The sequence below is a fragment of the Neofelis nebulosa genome, chromosome 1, assembly GCF_028018385.1.
Source record: "Neofelis nebulosa isolate mNeoNeb1 chromosome 1, mNeoNeb1.pri, whole genome shotgun sequence".
NCBI classification, from domain to species: domain Eukaryota; kingdom Metazoa; phylum Chordata; class Mammalia; order Carnivora; family Felidae; genus Neofelis; species Neofelis nebulosa.
The window spans coordinates 98,430,021-98,449,672 of record NC_080782.1 but is presented as its reverse complement, the minus strand read 5'-3'; the positions used below and the strand labels follow the sequence as shown (position 1 = coordinate 98,449,672).

Sequence of the window (19,652 nt, the reverse complement as noted above, 5' to 3'; positions counted from 1 at the left end):
AATGTAAGACAGAAAACCATCAAAATACTAGAGGAGAAATCAGGCAACAACCTCTTTGACCTTAGCCACAGCAACTTCTTACTTGACATTTCTCCAGAGGCAAGGGAAACAAAAGCAAAAATTGGGATGAAGTCCCAATAGTTCCCAGCGAAGGAAACAATCAGAAAAATTAAAAGACAACCGGTGGCATGGGAGAAGATATTTGCTTTATCTGACATATCAGATAAAAAGATTAGTATCCAGTATCTATAAAGAGCTTGCCAAACTCAACATCCAAAAAACAAATAATCCAGTGAAGAAATGGGCAGAAGATAAGAATAGACACTTTTCCAAATAAGACATCCAGATAGATAACCAACATATGAAAAGATGTTCAACATCACTCATCATCAGGGAAATACAAATCAAAACCACAATGACATACCACCTCACACATCAGAACGGCTAACATTAACAACTCAGGCAACAACAGATGTTGGCAAGGATGCGGAGAAAGAGAAACCTTTTTGCAGTGCTGGTGGGAATGCAAACTGGTGCAAACAGTATAAACGTTCCTCAAAAAATTAAAAATAGAACTACCCTACGGCCCAGCAATTGCACTATTAGGTATTTATCCAAAGGATGTAAAAATGCTGATTCAAAGGGGCACATGCACCCCAATGCTTATAGCAGCACTATCAACAATAGCCAAAGTATGGAAAGAGCCCAAATGTCCATCGACTGATGAATAAATCAAGAGGATGTAGTATACATATACAATAGAGTATTACTCGGCAATCAAAAATAATAAAATCTTGTCATCTGCAACAACATAGATGGAACTAGAATGCATTATGCTAAGCAAAATAGATCAATCAGAGAAAAACAAATATATGATTTCACTCATATGGGGCATTTAAGATATAAAACAGCTGAATATAAGGGAAGTGAAGCAAAAATAATATAAAAACAGAGAGGGAAACAAACCATAAGAGACTCTTAAATACAGAGAACAAAAGGAGGGATGCTGGAGGGGTGTTGGATGGGAGAAAGGGCTAAAGGGTTGAGGGGCATGAAGGAGGACACTTGGTGGGATGAGCACTGGGTGTTATATGTAAGTGATGAATCACTAAATTCTATTCCTGAAATTATTATTACACTATATGTTAATTGACTTGGATTGAAATTTTTAAAAAAAGGATTAAAAGCCGTATCAAGCAAAAAAAAAAAAAATAGAAGAAGAAATAGTATTAAAGTGAAAAATAATAGACAACAATAAAACTAAAATTCAGTTAATTGAAAAAGATCAACAAAATTGACAAATCTTTATTTAGATTAACCAGAGAGAGAGAGAGAGAAGAATCAAATTAGTAGAATCAGAAATGAAAGAGGGGACATAATTACGAAACTTACAGAAATAAAAAGGATTACAAAAGAATACTGAGAACAACTGTATACCAATGAATTAGATAACTTAGGTAAAATGGACAAATTCCTCAAAAGGCACAAAATACAAAAACTGAATCAAGGAAAGGAAACAATCAGAGTAGATTATAACAAAGAAATGGAATGAGTAATCAAAAACTACTCACAAAGAAAAGCCCAGGCCCAGATGGCTTCACCACTGAATTTCACCAAATATTTAAAGATCTGGAATACAAAATGGGAGTTTGGAGTATGGGAGTTCCTCAACAGTTTAAAATTAGAACTACCATGAGATCCAGCAACTCCACTTTTAGGTATATATCCAAAGGAAATGAAAATAGGATCTGCTCATGTTCATTGCTAGATTATTCATGACAGCTAAGATATGGAAACAACATAAGGGTCATCAACAGATGAATGGATAAATAAGATATGGTACACACAATGATATATTATTCAGCCATGGGAAACAAGAAAATTCTGCCATTTTCAATCTGGATGGATCTTGAGAGCATTATGCTAAGTAAAATAAGCCAGAGAAAGACAAATACTACATGGTATCACTTATATGTGAAATGTTAATTAAAAAAAAAGTCAAACTTGTAGAAACAGTAGAAAATTGGTTGCCAGGGGGTAGAATATGTGGAAAATAGGAAGAAGCTGGTAAAACTTTCAGCCATATGATGAATAAGGTCTGAGAATTAATGTAAAAATGGTGACTATAGTTGATAATACTATACTGACTCTACTGTATAAGTGAAATTTGCTAAGAGAGAACTTAAATGTTCTCACCAAAAAAGGAAAAAAAGATAAAAAGATATGAGATGATGAATGGGTTAATTAACTAGATGGAGGAAGCCTTTCACAAATTAAAAAACAACAACTAAGAAAATCTGAATATAAACTTTAGTTAATAATAAAACAAAGAATGAATACTAGTTTCTCATAAACTGTTTCAAAAAATATAAAATAGAGAAATGTTTCCTAACCCATTTTATGAGGAAAGTATTATCCCAATATAACAAAAACAGGCAAAGGTATTACAAGAAAACTATAAGACAACCATATTTTTTATAAATATAGATACAAAATCCTCAACAAAATACTAGCAAACTAAATCTAGCAACACAAAAATATAATTATATACCATAACCAAGTGAGGAATGCAGTTGATTTGACATTCAAAAATCAATTAATGTAATACACAGAATCATTACAATAAAAAACAAAATCACATGATCATCACAATGACAAAGCAAAAACATTTGACAAAGTCCAACATCTTCCATGACAGAAACACTCAATAAACTAAAAATAGAGGGAAACTTCCTCAAGCCGATAAAAGATATCTGCCAAACAACCACAGTCAACATCATACTTAAACAATGAAGACAATGCTTTCCTCCCAAGATCAGGAACAAATTGAGGATGGCCACCCTCACCACTTGTATTCAACACTGCACTGGAGGTACCAGTCAGCAAAATAAGCAAAGTAAGAAAATAAATAAATAAAAGGTATATATTGGGGGGAAAAAAGTGAAACTTTCTATTTGTAGATGCTATAATTTTTATACAGAAAATGCTAACTAATCCACTAAAACTCTACTAGAACTCATAAATGATTGAGCAAGGTTACAGGATATAAGATCAATATACAAAAATCAATTTTTTATATACTTGCAATGAACAATTGGAAAGTAAAATTAGAAAACAATTGCATTTATATTAGCACCTAAAAGAATACTTAGGAATAAACTTAACCAATCTGAAATTTTCAGCAAAACAAATTGAAAAAATAACTTACCAAAACTGAATCAAGGAGAAATTCAAAAAATCAATTAAATTTTCTAAGAAATTAAATCTAGTTAGAAGAGCCACTCAAAAAGAAAACTAAAGTTTCAGACGATTCACTAGTGAATTCTTTCAAACATTTAAGCATTAACTCCAATACATAAACTTTTCCAAAAACAAAAAATGAGGGTACATTTTCCACCTCATTCTGTGAGACTAGAATAACTTTCATACCAATACCCAACAAAGAAAACACAAGAAAAGAAACTAGAGGCTGATCTCTCTCCTGAACACTGTAGTGAGAAAATCTTTTCTTGACACAATGACTACAATGACATCTGTCATGGGTCTAAAGAGAAAAACGGACTTACCCTAAGGGAAACTCCTCCTTTTTCACAGAAACTACCAACTCATACTAGTAGCTCTCTCTTTTTGCTATCCTAATAAGTAGAATTCCTTACTGTCTACTTTTTTATCTAAAACAATCCACTCTCAGTTCCTCTCTGCACTTCCTCTTAGTCTTGACCTAGTTTTCCAGCTGCTTTCATTCAAACCATCCAGTTTAACTGGGTTGACGCGGGAAGCCCTACCCTGTAAGTCATATAAGGCCTCAACCTATTCCCAGCTCTGTTTTTGTTTTCTACTCTTTCACCCCTATTGCCACCCACGAGGTCCCTCAAGGTGTGCTGTGTTCTTCCTCCATGGAGTTGTATGTCTTAATAAATCTGACTTGTTTCTTCTGCATCCAGTGTGGATGTTATGTGCTAAGTCATCTGAACCTACTGAAAAAATATATGCCTGCCAACCCACTGTGGGCATTGGTAAGGTAATCAAAACAAACATAGGCATGTAAACACACAAATCAAGAATAAAATATTAGCAAATTGCATCCAGCTATATAAAGCTAATAAGATCACAATCCAATTAGGTTTATTTCAAGAATGTAAGATTTGTTCAACATTTTCAAAAACCAGTGGAATTCACATTAACAAAATAAAGAACAAAAAGCCTCCAAATGACCATCTCAATGGATAAAGAAACTATGATTGTGGAACGGCCAATTTTCCTTTCATAACTTTTATTTGATATGTTATTAAAGACATACAAATACAGGACTGTTACTTTTCCGTGGGATTGACCATTTTAACATTAAACGTGTCTGTCTCACTAAAATCTACTTCATCTTATATGTCTACAATAAATAGCTTTCTTGTGGATTATGTTTGCCTGGAATATCTTTTCCCATCCTTTTAATTTAAATCTTTCATGTTATATTTAAGATGTGGCACTATAAACAGCATACAGTTGGATTCAAAAATCAAGTGTGACAGGGGTATCTGGGTGGTTCAGTCGATTTAGTATCCAACTTCGGCTCAGGTCATGATCCCACAGTATGTGAGTTCAAGCCCCATGTCAGGCTCTGTGCTGACAGCTCAGAGCCTGGAGCCTGCTTTAGATTCTGTGTCTCCCTCTCTTTCTGCCCTCCCCTGCTGACATTCTGTCTCTGTGTCTCAAAAAAAAATTTTTTTTAATTAACAAAAAAATAGAGTGTGAGTTTGTCTTTTTAAGTATTTAGCCCACTTACACTGACCATAATTATAATATTTGAGTCTAAATCTCTCAGCTTAATTCATATTTTCCATTTGCCTCATGTGTTACTTGTTCCTTTTTTCTCTATCAAGAATATATTATTATTCCATTTTCCCCCTGTATTGATTTGTTAGTGTTAATTTGTTAGTTGTTAATCAACAACTTTTTTGTTGTATCAGCAGATCCCAAGATCATTTACAGGTTCAATGATTTCCAAGAACAACTCAGAACTCAGAAAAACTGTATACTCACCATTATGATTTAATGCAATGAAAATACATAGGGTTAAAATCAGCAAGGGAAAATGTGCATAGTGTAATCTAGGAGACACCACGCTCAACTTGACCTCTCCCAGGGGAATCAGAGCAGCAGCACTTAATCCTCCCAGCAATGATGTATAACAACACATGCAAACAACTGCCAACAGGGGAAAGGCCAGGGAAACTCACCGAAGTCTTAGTGTCCCGGGGTCCACCCCAGCTCTACTGAGATATTAATGACATATACAGAGGATTTGGTTGGGATGGGGAGAGCTGGGGGACCAGTCATCACATATAGGCATGGAACACCTGTCAGACTGACTTCAGCTAATCAATCTCCAGTGCAGTCCCTCCCACCACTACCTCCAAACTGATAAAGCATGTGGCCCAGAGCCACAGATGAACAAAAGCACGTTTACCAGAATTCACACTGTTAGCAAAAACTTAGCAGGCATGGTCCACAGCCTCATGTATGCAAAGACAGGATATCCAGGCAGAATATCCAAGGGCTTAGAGATTATTTCTCAGGAGTTGGTCAAGAGCTAGTCCTGAAGACCTGGAAATGTGCACGGTTTGATCAACTAAGGCCTGATGAGTTAACCCTCTACTGTACATTAGTTATATTCTCATTTATTATTCTTTTATCAGTTTCCCTAGAGATGAGAACATGCATTATTATCTACTAAAAATTAGTACTTTTACCATTTTCCAGACATGCAAGGATGTTACTTCAACACTATGAACCCCATCCCACATCTTGTGCTATTTTTAAAATAGAATTCTATACACATTTTAAACCCTATATTATTATTTTGGATAATCCAAAGCCACTTAATTTTATTCACATATTTACCCTTTCTAGTGCCCTTCATTTCTTGCTGTTTTATTGTGTTTCCATCCAGTGATCATCTGCCTTCTGGCTAAAGAACTCCCTTTTAAGGTACTGCAGTGGTGCAATCAGCGCACAGTATTTATAAAGAATTCCCTTTTAGTACGTGTCTGCTGAAAATTTTAATTATTTTATCAGAAAATGTCCCTATTTTGCTTTCATTTCTGAAGAATTTTCCTCGTGTGTAGAATCTAAGGGTATTTTCTTTTAACACTTTAAAGATGTTAACCCATTATCTTCTGGCTTCCATCATCTACCTTCATGACTCACAGTTGGAAGGTTCTATAGCCAGCAGCTTCAGCATGCATTTTTAAAAGTCAAAGTTACACATAACGAAAGCAAATGGTTCAGCTTGTTGTTGTTCTTGGAATTAGGTTCTAAGAGCTTTTTTGTTTGTTTGGTTTTTTTGGAATATGTTCTTCTGTCTCCTCATTTTGCTTGACTTTTGGTGTTTGTCTTTTATAGGTTAGGCTCAACAGTTACTTCTCCTAAATGTGAAGGAATGGTCTTGTGTATGATTGTCTCCTGTGTATACTGTGTGTGGTTGGTGACTTTTGCTGGCCGACTGTGGCTGGCATAGGCTGGAGTCTGTGGGCTTTCCATATAGTGAACACCTGTTGGATAGCTAAAGCTGAAGTGGGTGCATGCCAGGATATCCCAGGGTGCTTGCCGCAGGGGGTGCTTTGGTAGGGTGGCTGGAGTTGATGAAGTGTGTGGGCCAGAAAGCCCCTGAACTCTCTGTGCAGAGGGTATTCTGGCAGGACAGCTGAGCCTAAAGTGGGTGCAAGCTGGGAGGACAGAAGACACCTTGGTAAGATAGCTGAAGCTGAAGTGGATGCAGACCATGATGTTTCTGTATTCTCTGTGCAGAGAGCACCCTGGAGGGGCAGCTGGAGTTGAGGTGTGGTATAGGCCAAGAGGTCCTGAGGCACTTTATGCAGGGACGACCTGGTGTGACAGCTAAAACTAAAGTGGGCAAGGACTAGTTTGGTCCCTGGGCTATCCACACAAAATGTGCCCTGGAAGGACAGCTGAAGATGAACTGGGTGGTATCCCAAGGTGTTTGGCCCTAACCAGGCAACTGGAGGCCAGGCCAGCCTGGGCATGAGTGTCCCAGGGTGCTCCACACAGGGGTTACCCTAGCAGGGATGGCCAGATCTGAAGCAGATGTCAAGTGAGACGTTCCAGTGTATTCTGCACCAAGGTACCGTAGCAAGCCTCCTGACGATGAAGTGATGTGAGCCTGGAGTGTTTTGGGGAGCTTTGTACCTGTGTCACCTTGGTGTGAAGGCTGAGGCTGTAGTGAACACTAACCAGTGGTGTCCCAGTGTGCACTGCCCTGTGGATGCCTTGGTGAGACAGCTGGGGCTGGTATGGGCTAGAGATTGGGGCTCACTCAGGTGGCAGGGTGGTTACAGTAACTAGACTGTGCACTGGTCTGTGTTTTGAAGGTAAAGGCAAGTGTACACCATGTCTGTTAGACCCTCCTACTTGAAGATTCCACCAGCTTCCCCACTGTTTGTCAGAGTTCTAAGGCTGGCTCTTCTATAAGCTAGTTGCTCTTTTAAACTACAACTTGTAGGGGCGCCTGGGTGGCTCAGTCAGTTGAGTGTCCAACTTCGGCTAAGGTCATGATCTCACAGTCTGTGAGTTCAAGCCCCGCATCGGGCTCTGTGCTGATGGCTCAGAGCCTAGAGCCTGCTTCTGATTCTGTGTCTCCCCCTCTCTCTGCCCCTTCCCTGCTCATGCTCTGTCTCTCTCTGTCTCAAAAATAAAAACATTTAAACTACAACTTGTAAAAACTTCTTAATTTTTAATATTTAATTACTTAATTTTTAAAATGTTTATTTTGAGAGAGAGGGAGGGAGGGAGGGAGAGAGAAAGTACTCATGTGCATGAGCAGGGGAGGGGCAGAGAGAGAAAAAGAGAGATCCCAAGAGATCCTAAGCCAGTGCACAGCCCAACACAGGGCTCAATCTCATGACCCACAAGATCATGACTGAAGCTGAAATCAAGAGCCAGATGCTTAATTGAGTTAGCCTCCAAGGTGCCCCTAATTTACTTATTTTAATTCTGGTGTAAACATACAGTGTTATAGTTTTAGTTGTATAATATAGTGATTCAACAATTCCATATATTACTTAATGCTCATCAAGATAACTGTAATCTTAATGCCCTTCACTTATTTCACCCATCTCCTCACCTACCACGTCTCTGGTAATCATGTGTTTATTCTCTATAGTCTTTTTGTTTGTCTCTCTCTCGCGCTCTTTTTTCTCCTTTGTTCATTTGTTTCCTAAATTCCACAAATGAGTGAAATTGTATTTTTCCTTCTCTGACCGGCTTATTTCTCTTAGCTTTATACTTTCTAGTTCCATCCTTGTTGTTTCAAATGGCAAGATTTCATTTTTTTAAGTTTTTATTTAAATTCTAATTAGTTAACACACAGTGTAACATTAGTTCCAGGTGTACAATTTAGTTATTTGACACTTCCATACAACATCTGGTGCTCATCACAACAAGTGCACTCCTTAATCCCCATCATCTATTCTATCTTCCCACCGATCTCCCTGCTGATATCCATCAGTTTGTTCTCTGCAGCTAAGAGTCTGTTTCTTGGTTTGCTTCTCTCTTTTTTTCCCCTTTAATCGTTTTTTATGGCTGAATAATATCCTACTGTATATATATATACCGCATCTTCTTCATCCATTCATTTACCAATAGACACTTAGGCTACTTCCATAATTTGGCTACTGCAAAGAGTGCTGTAGTAAACATAGGGGTACGTGTATCTCTTCAAATTGGTGTTTTCATATTCTTTGGGTAAATATCCAGTAGTGTGATTACTGGAATGTAGGGTGGTTATATTTTTAATTTTTTTTGAGGAACCTCCATAGTGTTTTCCACAGTGGCTGCACCAGTTTGTATTCCCACCAACAGTACACGAGGGGTGCTTTTTCTTCACATCCTCACCAACACTTGTTTATTTCAGCCATTCTGACAGGTTTAAAGTATTACCTCATTGTGGTTGTGATTTGCATTTCCCTGATGATGAGTGATGTTCAGCATCTTTTCATGCGTCTTTGGCTATCTGGATGTCCTCTTTGGAGACATGTCTGTTCATGTCTTCTGCCCATTTTTATATTATTTTTTTTTAAGTTTGTTTATTTGAGAGAGAGACAGCATGTGCAAGTGGGGGAGGGGCAGAGAGAGAGGAAGAGAAAATCCCAAGTGCTAACAGTGCAGAGCCCGGTGCTGGGCTCAAACTCTCAAACTGTGAGATCATGACCTGAGCTGAAATCAAGAGTCAGAAGCTTAACTGAATGAGCCACCTGGGTGCCTCATTCTCCTCATTTTTAATCTGATTATTTGTTTCTAGTGTTGAGTTATGTAACTTCTTTTGTATACTACCTCTTTATCAGATATGTCACTTGCAAATATCTTCTCCCATTTAGTAGGCTGTCTTTTAGTTTTGTTGATCATTTCCTTTGCCAAGCAGAAGCTTTTTATTTTGATGTTTTCCTGATAGTTTATTTTTGCCTTTGTTTCCATTGCCTCAGGATATGTATCTAGAAGATTCTGTTACAGCCGATGTCAGACAAATTATTGCATGTGCTCTCTTCTAGGAATTATATGCTTTCACATCTCATATTTAGGTCCTTAATCCATTTTAAGTTTATTTGTGTGTATGGTGTAAGTGGTCCAGTATTATTCTTTTGCATGTAGCTGTCTAATTTTCCCAATGCCATTTGTTGGAGAGACTATCTTTTTCCCATTGCATATTCTTGCCTTGTCAAAAATTAACTGAACATATAATTGTGGGCTTATTTCTGGGGTCTCTGTTCTGTTCCACTGATCTGTGTGTCTATATTTGTGCCAGTACCAAACTGTTTGATTACTACAGCCTTGTAGTGCAACTTGAAGTCTGTGATACCTCCAGTTTTGTTGTTTTTTTTTTTTAACGTTTATTTATTTTTGAGAGAGAGACAGAGTGTGAGCAGGGGAAGGGCAGAGAGACAGGGAGACACAGAATCTGAAGCAGGCTCCAGGCTCTGAGCTGTCAGCTCAGAGCCCGACATGGGGTTCGAACTGTGATCTCACAGATCTCACGAACTGTGAGATCATGACCTGAGCTGAAGTCGGATGCTTAACCAATTGAGCCACCCAGGCGCCCCAGGTTTTGTTCTTTTTCAAGATTGCTTTGGCTATTTGGGGGTTTTTGTGTTTCATACTAATTTTATGATTATTTGTTCTAGTTCTGTGAATAATGCTGTTTCTATTTTGATAAGGTTGCATTAAATCCATAGGTTGTTTTGGGCAGTATGAACATTTTAACAATAGTTTTTCATCCAATCCATCAAAATCGAATGTCTTTACATTTCTTTGTATCGTCTTCAATTTCTTTCATGAATATTTTATAATTTTCAGAGTACAGGTCTTTCACTTCTTTAGTTAAGTATTCCTAGGTATTTTATTATTTTTGATGCAATCATAAATGGGATTATTTTCTTAATTTTTCTTTCTGCTCCTTCATTACTGGTGTTTAGAAATGCAGTGGATTTCTGTTCACTCATTTGTATCCTGTGACCTTAATGAGTTCATTTATTACTTCTAATAGTTGTTTGGTGGAGTCTTTCAGGTTTTTATATATAGTATCATGTCATCTGCAAATAGTGAAAGCTTTACTCCTTCCTTACTAATTTGGATGCCTTTTATTTCCTTTTGTTGTCTGATTGCTGTGGCTAGGACCTCCAGTACTGTGTTGAATAAAAGTGGTGAGCATGGACATTCTTGTCTTGTTCTTGACCTTAAGAGAAAGAGCTGTCAGTTTTTCTGCAGTATGATATTCACTGTGGGTTTTTCCTGTAAGGCCTTTCTTATGTTGAGGTATGTTGCCTCTAAACCTACTTAGTTGAGGATTTTTTTTTTAAATCATGAATGGATGTTGTACTTTGTCAAATGCTTTTTCTCCATCATTTATTGAAATGATCACATGGTTTTTATTTTTTCTCTTATTAATGTGATGTATCATGTTGATTAATTTGTAAATAATGAATTGCCCTTGCATCCCAGGAATAAGTTTCACTTGATTATGGTGAATGTTTTTTTAAAATGTATTGATGAGTTATGATTTGCTAGTATTTTGTTGACGATTTTTGCATCTGTGTTCATCAGCAATATTGGTTTGTAGTTTCTCTTTTTTAGGGGTGTCTTTATCTAGCTGTGGTAACAGGGTAATGATGGATTCACAGAATGAATTTGCAAGTTTTCCTTCCGCATCTATTTTTTATAATAGTTTGAGAATAGGTATTAAGTTTTCTTTAAATATTTGGTAGAATTCATCTGTGAAGATGTCTGGTCCTGGACTGTTGTTTGTTGGGAGATTTTTGATTATGGATTCAATTTCATTGCTGGTAATCTATGTGTTCAAATTTTCTGTTTCTTCCTGTTTCAGTTTTGGTACGTTGTATGTTTCTAGGAATGTGTCCATTTTTTCCAGGTTGTCCAATTGTTGGCATATAGTTTTTCATAATATTCTCTTACAATTGTTTGTATTCCTGTGGTGTTGGTTATTTCTTCTCATCTTTACTTTGTGATTTTGTTTATGTGGGCTCCCTCTTTCTTTCTCCATTTTTCATGAGTCTGGCTAGAGGTTTATCAGTATTTTTTATTTTTTCATAGAACCAGCTCCTGATTTCATTGATCTGTTCTATTGTTTAGGAGTGGGTGGGGGGAGGTTGGGTTTTTTGTTTTTGTTTCTGTATTATTTATTTCTGCTCTAATCTTTATTATTTCATTCTTTTGGCTGAATTCGGGTTTTATTTGTTCTTCTCTTTCTAGTTCCTTCAGATACAAAGTGAATAACCTTATTTGAAATTTTTCTTGCTTCTTGATGTAGGCCTGTATTGTTATAAACTTTCCTATTAGAACTGTTTTATTGTATCCCAGAGGTTTTGGACAGTTGGGTTTTCATTTTCATTTGTCTCCAGTTTTTTTTTTAATTTCCTCTTTGGTTTCTTGGTTGACCATTGTTTAGTATCATGTTATTTAATTTCCATAGATTTGTGGTCTTTCCAGATTTTGTCTTGCAGTTGATTTCTAGTTTCATAGTATTGTAGTCAGAAAGGATGAATGAATCAACTTTGATATTTTTGAATTTGGTAAGACTTGTTTTGTGACCGAATACGTGATCTATTCTGGAGAATGTTCCACATGCATTTGAAAAGAATGTGTATTCTATTTATGATGGAATATTTTGAATATATATGTTAAATCCATCTGGTCCAGTGTGTCATTCAAAGCCACCATTTCCAGAGCACCTGGGTGGCTCAATTGCTTAAGCATCCAACTTCGGCTCAGGTCATGATCTCACGGCTTGTGAGCTGCTGATAGCTCAGAGCCTGGAGCCTGCCCCTCCCCGACTCGTGCTCTGTTTATCTCTCTCTCTCTCTCTCTCTCTCTCTCTCTCTCTCAAAGAAAAAAAAAATTTTTAAAGCCACCATTTCCTTGTTGATTTTCTATTTGGATGATCTGTCCATTGATGCAAGTGGGGTGTTAACATTCCATACTATTACCATTATTGCATTACTATCGATTAGTTCCTTTATGTTGTTATTAAGTGTTTTATATATTTTGGTGAAATCATGTTGGGTACATAAATATTTACAATTGTTATATCTTCTTGTTGGATTGTCTTTTTAATTATTAGATGATGTCTGTCTCTTGTTACAGTCTTCATTTTAAAGTCAACTTTGATATAGGAATGCCTACTCCATCTTTCTTTTCCCATTTATTTGCATGATACATATGTCTCTGTCCCCTCACTTTGAATCTACAAGTGTCTTCTTGTCTGAAATGAGTCTGTTATAGGCAGCATATTGATGGTTTGTTTGTATTGTTTTTATTCCGTAACCCTGTGTCTTTTGAATGGAGCATTCAGTCCATTTATATGCAAAGTAATTATTGATAGGTATGTATTTATTGTCATCATGTTACTTGTTTTGTGGTTGTTTTTGTAGTTCTCCCTTCTTTTCCTCTCTTGCTCTATTCTCTCACGTTTTGCTGGCTTGATTTCTTCATAGCTTAATTCCTTTCTCTTTATTTGCTGTGTATCACTGGTTTTTGACTTGTGGCTACCATTAGGTTTGTGTATATCATCTTATGCATATAACAGTCTATATTAAGTTGATGGTCGCTTCAATTTCAACCCATTCTTTACACCTCCCCTCCACCACCACATTTTGGGTATATGGTATCATACTTTACATCCTTTTATTTTGTGAATCTCTTCACTGATTTTTATAGATATATTTATTTTTACTGCTTTTGTGTTTCCTACTTTTAATACTCTTACTTGTGATCTTTACTTTCCAAAGAGTCCACTTTAATTATTTCTTGTAGGGCTACTTCAATAGTCATACACTCCTTTAGCTTTTGTTTGTCTGGGAAAATCTTTCTCTCCTTCTATTGTGAATGATAGCCATGCTGGGGAGAGTATTTTGGGCTGCAGATTTTTTCCTTTCAGCAGTCTGAAAACATTATTCCAGTCTCTTCTGGCCTACAAAGTTTCTGTTGAAAAATCCCCTAGAAAGAAAAAATACTTTCTAACAGAGAGGGAGGTAGACCATAAGAGACTCTTAAATACAGAGAACAAACTGAGGGTTGATGGGAGTGTGACAGAGGATATATATATATATATACTTATGTATGTGTATATATACACATATATGTATATATATACACATAAGTATATATATACACATATATGTATATGTATATATGTGTGTGTGTATACACACACACACACACACACACACACATACATATGGGGGGGAGAGAAATATCTAATAGCCTATCTAATAACCCTATCTAATGGGGTTTCCCTTATATGTAACTATCTTCTTTTCTCTTGCTGCTTTTTTTTCTTTCCAAGATTTTATTTTAATTCAAGTTGGTTAACATATAATGTAGTATTGGTTTCAGAAAGTAGAATTCAGTGATTTGTCACATATATAACAGCCAGTGCTTATCACAAGTGCCCTCCTCAATGCCCCTCACCCATTTAGCCCATTCCCTCACCCACCTCCCCTCCAGCAACCTTCAGTTCATTGTCTATGGTTAAGAGTCTCTAATGGTTTGCCTCCCTCTCTGTTTTTATTTTATTTTTCCTTCCCTTCTACTATGTTCATCTGTTTTCTTTCTTGATTTCCACGAGTGAAATACTATGGTATTTGTCTTTCTCTGACTTATTTCACTTAGCATAATACACTCTAGTTTCATCATTGCAAATGGCAAGATTTCATTCTTTTTGATCACTGAGTAATATTCCATTGAATATATATACCACATCTTCTTTATCCATTCATCAGTCGATGGACATTTGGACTCCTTCCATACTTTGGCTATTGTTGATAGTGCTGCTATAAACACTGGGGTGCATGTGCCCCTTCCCATCAGTATTTTTGTATCCTTTAGATTAATACCTAGCAGTGCAATTGCTGGGTCATAGGGTCATTCTATCTTTAACTTTCTGAGGAGACTTCACACTATTTTCCAGGGTGGCTGCACAGTTCACATTTCCACCAACAGTGCAAGAGGGTTCTCCTTTCTCTGCATCCTCACCAACATCTGTCATTTACTGAGTTACTAATTTTAGCTATTCTGACTGGTGTGTGGTGGTATCTCATTGTGGTTTTGATTTGTATTTCCCTAATGATGAGTGATGTTGAGCATCTGTTCATGTTTCTATTAGCCATCTGGATACCTTCTTTGGAAAAGTGTCTATTCATGTCTTCTGCCCATTTCTTAACTGGATTATTCGTTATTTGGGTGTTGAATTTGATAAATTCTTTACAGATTTTGATCCTGGCCCTTTATCCAATATATTTGCAAATATCTTCTCCCATTCCATAGGTTACCTTTTAGTTTTGTTGATTGTTTCCTTCACTGTGCAGGAGTGACCTTGATGAGGTCCCAAGAGTTCATTTTTGCTTTTGTCTCCCTTGCCTCCGGAGACATGTCTAATAAGAAGTTACTCTTCGGAGCCTGGAGCCTGTTTCCGATTCTGTGTCTCCCTCTCTCTCTGCCCCTCCCCCGTTCATGCTCTGTCTCTGTCTGTCCCAAAAATAAATAAAAAACATTAAAAAAAAAAAATTAAAAAAAAAAAAAAAGAAGTTACTCTGGCTGAGATCAAAGATGTTGCCGCCTATGTTCTCCTCTAGGATTTTGATGGTTTCTTGTATCACATTTGATTCTTTCATCATTTTGAATTTATTTTTGTGTATGGTGTAAGAAATTGGTCCACTTTCATTCTTCTGCATGTCACTCTCGAATTTTCTCAACACCGTTTGTTAACAAGACTTTTTTTCCATTGGATGTTCTTTTTTGCTTTGCCAAAAATGAGTTGACCATACAGTCGTGGGTCCATTTCTGGGTTCTCTGTTATGTTCCATTGATTTATGTGTCTGGTTTTTGTGCCAATGCCATACTGTGTTGATGATTACAACTTTGTAATACAGCTTCAAGTCTGGAATGGTGATGCCTCCTACTTTGCTTTTCTAACATTACCTTGGCTATTTGGGTATCTTTTCTGGTTCCATACAAATTTGAGAATTGTTTGTTCTAGCTCTGTGAACAATGATGGTGTTATTTTGATAGGGAATGAATTGAATTGTAGACTGCTTTAGATAGTATAGACATTTTAATGATATTTGTTCGTCTAATGCTTGGGCATGGAATGTTTTTCCATTTCTTTGTGTCTTCTTCAGTTTGTTTCCTAAGTGTTCTACAGTTTTCAGAGCACAGATCTTTTATCTCTGTTAGGCTTATTCCTAGATATCTTACAGGTTTCAGGGCAGTTGCAAATGGGGTTGATTCCTTGATTTCTCTTTCTGCTGCTTCATTATCGGTATATAAAAATGCAACAGATTTCTACATGTTGATTTTATATCTTACAATTTTTTGGTGGAGTCTTTCAGGTTTTGTACATAAAGTATCACATCATCTGTGAAGAATGAAAGTTTGACTTTTACCTTGCCTGATTTGTGATCTAGTTTGTGATCTATTCCAAACGATGTCCCATGTGCACTGGAAAAGGGATGTATCCTGCTGCTTTAGGATGGAATGTTCTGAACATATCTGTTAAGTCCATCTGGTCCAGTGTGTCATTCATCATCAGTATTTCCTTGTTTATTTTCTGTGTATATGATCGGTGCATTGATGTAAACGGGGTGTTAAAGTACCCTAATATTACTGTATTATCAGTGAGTTTGTTTGTAATTAATTATTTTATACATTCAGGAATTCCCATGTTCAGTGTTTAAGTATTTAGAATTTTTTTTTCTTGTTTGATTGTCCCCTTTCTTATGATACAGTGCCCTTCTTCATCTCTTGTTACAGTCTTTGGTTTAAAGTTTATTTTGTTAAATACAAGTATTGCTACTCTCGCTTTAAGTCCATGTGTATGATCAATGTTTCCCCATCCCCTCACTTTAAATCTGCAGTTGTCTTTAGGTCTAAAATCAGTCTCTTATATAAGCAGCATATAGATGGGCCTTGTTTTGTTATCCATTCTGTCATCCTATGGCTTTTTTTTTTTTTTTTTTTTTTTTTATTTTTATTTTTGGGACAGAGAGAGACAGAGTATGAATGGGGGAGGGGCAGAGAGAGAGGGAGACAGAATCGGAAACAGGCTCCAGGCTCCGAGCCATCAGCCCAGAGCCTGACGCGGGGCTCGAACTCACGGACCGCGAGATCGTGACCTGGCTGAAGTCGGACGCTTAACCGACTGCGCCACCCAGGCGCCCCCATCCTATGGCTTTTGAGTGGAGCGTTTACTCCACTTACTTCAGAGTAATTATTGATAGATATGTATATATTGCCATTTTATTACTAGTTTTGTCATAGTTTCTGGAGATTTTCTCTATTTCTTCCTTGTCTTTGTCACTTTTGGTCTTTCCTTTTCATGCAAAGGAATTCTGAGTGAAATTTCTTTAATATTTCTTGCAGGGCTGGTTTAGTGGTCACGAACACCTTTAGTTTTTGTTTGTTTGGCAAACTCTCTCTCTCTCCTTCTATTCTGAATGGTAGGCTTGCTGAATAGAGTATTCTTGACTGCAGATTATCATGCCACCCCCTCTGACTTCTTAAGTTTCTATTGAGAGATCTGTAGTTAGCCTTATGGGTCTTCCCTTCTAAGTTAGGGAATTCTTTTGTCTTGCTGCTTTTAAGATTTTTTTTTTAATCACTTGATTTAAAAATTTTAATTACAGTATGTCTTGGTGTTGGTCTGCTTTTGTTGATTTTGACAGGAATTCTCTGTGCCTCCTGGATCTGGAGGTCTGATTACTTCTCCAGATTAGGGAAGTTTTCAGCTATTATTTCCTCAAACGAATTTTCTGCCCCCTTTTCTGTCTGTCTTCTGGGACTCCTATAATATGAATTTTATTATGTTTGATGGAATTACTAAGTTCCCTAAGTCTATTCTCATGTTCTGTAATTCTTCTCTCTTTTGTTCAGCTTCATTATTTTCCAGTATTTTATCTTCTAAATTATTCACTCCTCTGCTTCTTTCATCCTGTTTGTCACAGCAAGTCTGTTTTGAATCTCAGTTATTGCATTTTTCATTTTTGACTGATTGTTTCTTAATTCTTTTATCTCTGTAGTAAGGGCCTACCTGAAGCCTTCCATTCTTTTTTCAAGCCCAGCAAGTATCCTTATGATTGGGGCTTTAAATTCTCCGTCAGGCATGTTACTTATATCTGTTTCACTTAGATCTCTGAGCTTATCTTGTTCTTTCATTTGGGATGAATTCCTCTCTCTTCTCATTTTGTCTAAGTCTCTATCTCCTTTACTGTGTTAGAAAAGCCCATTATGTTTCTTCCATGCTTCTGAGAAAAATGGCTTTTCAAAGAACAGGTCACATAGTGTCTGAGGCCTAGTGCTTCAGGGAGTGCCTGTGGGTGTGTGCTGCGTGCACTGTGCTATTGTGTTTCAGGTGCTATATTTTCAGGCCAGTCATCTGCAGAGGCTCTCCTTGCCTGCAGTGGGCAGTGTCGGGTGTGTGACCAGAATGTAGCAAATTTTAACTAGGTATGTTCTGGTATGCTTGTTAAATTAGACCTGATACTGCTTCCACTAGAAGTGAAGCCCTGCAGAACTCTCTGGTTGGGGAACTTGGTGTGGGCAGTGGTTTCTGCTGGTCTTCATTCAGGGGAAAGGACCTGCAGCACTGGGACTGAGGCAAACTTAACTGTGAAGGGCAGTTCTGCCACAGAGCAGGGGTGTGGGACCTGATGTAAGCAGATTAGGTACCCAGTGTTGGCACTGCACTACTGATGGTGGGTGGCTCTGTATTTATGCTGACGGGCAGAGGAGGGAAACAGACCCAGCCAGCTCTTTTGTCCCTGGAGAGGCATCTCTGTGAATGCTACCTCTCAGGGACACTCTCCAAGAAGAACAAATAATATCCCTTTGTGTGCCCCAGGTGCTCTTCAGATCACTCTTTCCATACCATCTGCCCCAGGGTGTTTGCCTGACTCTTCTCCAGGAGCAGGGAAGCACCCCCAGGGCTCTATCCCAGCCAAGCCACAGATCTTTAAAACTGCAGTCTCTATACTCCACTAATTCCAACAACTTATGAAAACCAGCCCCTCTCGTCTTCCCAGCCAAAGGATTTGGGGAAATGTTCTCCTTGTGCATTTCCCTGTGTGCTCCTCTCTTTCTCTCACCTTTCTCAATGACCAGGGGTCCGACCTCTCTGCAACATCTGCTATCTGTTTCTCCCCCTAAATCACATGTCTGTACTTCCTACCTTCTTCAATGTGGCTTCTTCTCTCCCTTTAGTTGCAGAGTTAGTCCTGTCAGTCTTCAGGTTGATTTCTGAGATATTAAGAATGATTTGACAGTTATCTAGTTGTGTTTGAGAGACAAGATAAGCCCAGGGTTCTCCTACTATACCACCATCTTAGCTCCCTCTATCAACAATATACTTAAAAAAGGATCATTTAGGGGCACCTGGGTGGCTCCGTCACTTAAACATCTGAGTCTTGATTTCAGCTCAGGTCATGATCTGATGGTTTGTGAGTTCGAGCCCCACATCAGGATGTGCACTGATAGCTCGGAAACTGCTTGGGATTCTCTCTCTCCCTCTCTCTCTGCCCCTCCCCTGCTCGCTTGCTGTCTCTCTCTCTCTCAAAATAAATGAAACATTTATAATTAATCTCTCTCTCTCAAAATAAATAAAAACATTTATAATTAATTAATTTACCACAATCAAGTGGGATTTATTCTGGGGCCGCAAGGATGGTTCACTATTCACAAATCAATCAATATGATACACCACATGAACAAAACTAAGGATAAAAATTATATAATCATCTCAATAGATGCAGAAAAAGCATCTGACAAGACCAACATCCATTCGTGATAAAAACGCTCAACAAAGTGGGTTTAAAGGTAACATACTTAAAATTTTTTTTTTTCAACGTTTTTTTATTTATTTTTGGGACAGAGAGAGACAGAGCATGAACGGGGGAGGGGCAGAGAGAGACGGAGACACAGAATCGGAAACAGGCTCCAGGCTCCGAGCCATCAGCTCAGAGCCTGATGCGGGGCTCGAACTCACGGACCACGAGATCGTGACCTGGCTGAAGTCGGACGCTTAACCGACTGCGCCACCCAGGCGCCCCAAAGGTAACATACTTTAACATAATAAAGGC

General features: G+C 37.7%; 1 protein-coding gene across 6 annotated transcripts in view; it reads right to left on the bottom strand.

Moving 5' to 3' along the window:
- Window positions 1-19,652, bottom strand: part of WDR41 (WD repeat domain 41) — a 201,572-nt gene that overhangs the window by 140,752 nt on the left and 41,168 nt on the right. The window contains exon 3 of one of the 6 annotated variants that reach the window (XM_058729069.1): window positions 18,746-18,813. The exons of the other annotated variants lie outside the window; for them this stretch is intronic. Within the exon in view, the coding sequence (XP_058585052.1) occupies window positions 18,746-18,813 (68 nt within the window). The remainder of the gene's footprint in view (window positions 1-18,745; window positions 18,814-19,652) is intronic. 6 annotated transcript variants of the gene reach the window in all.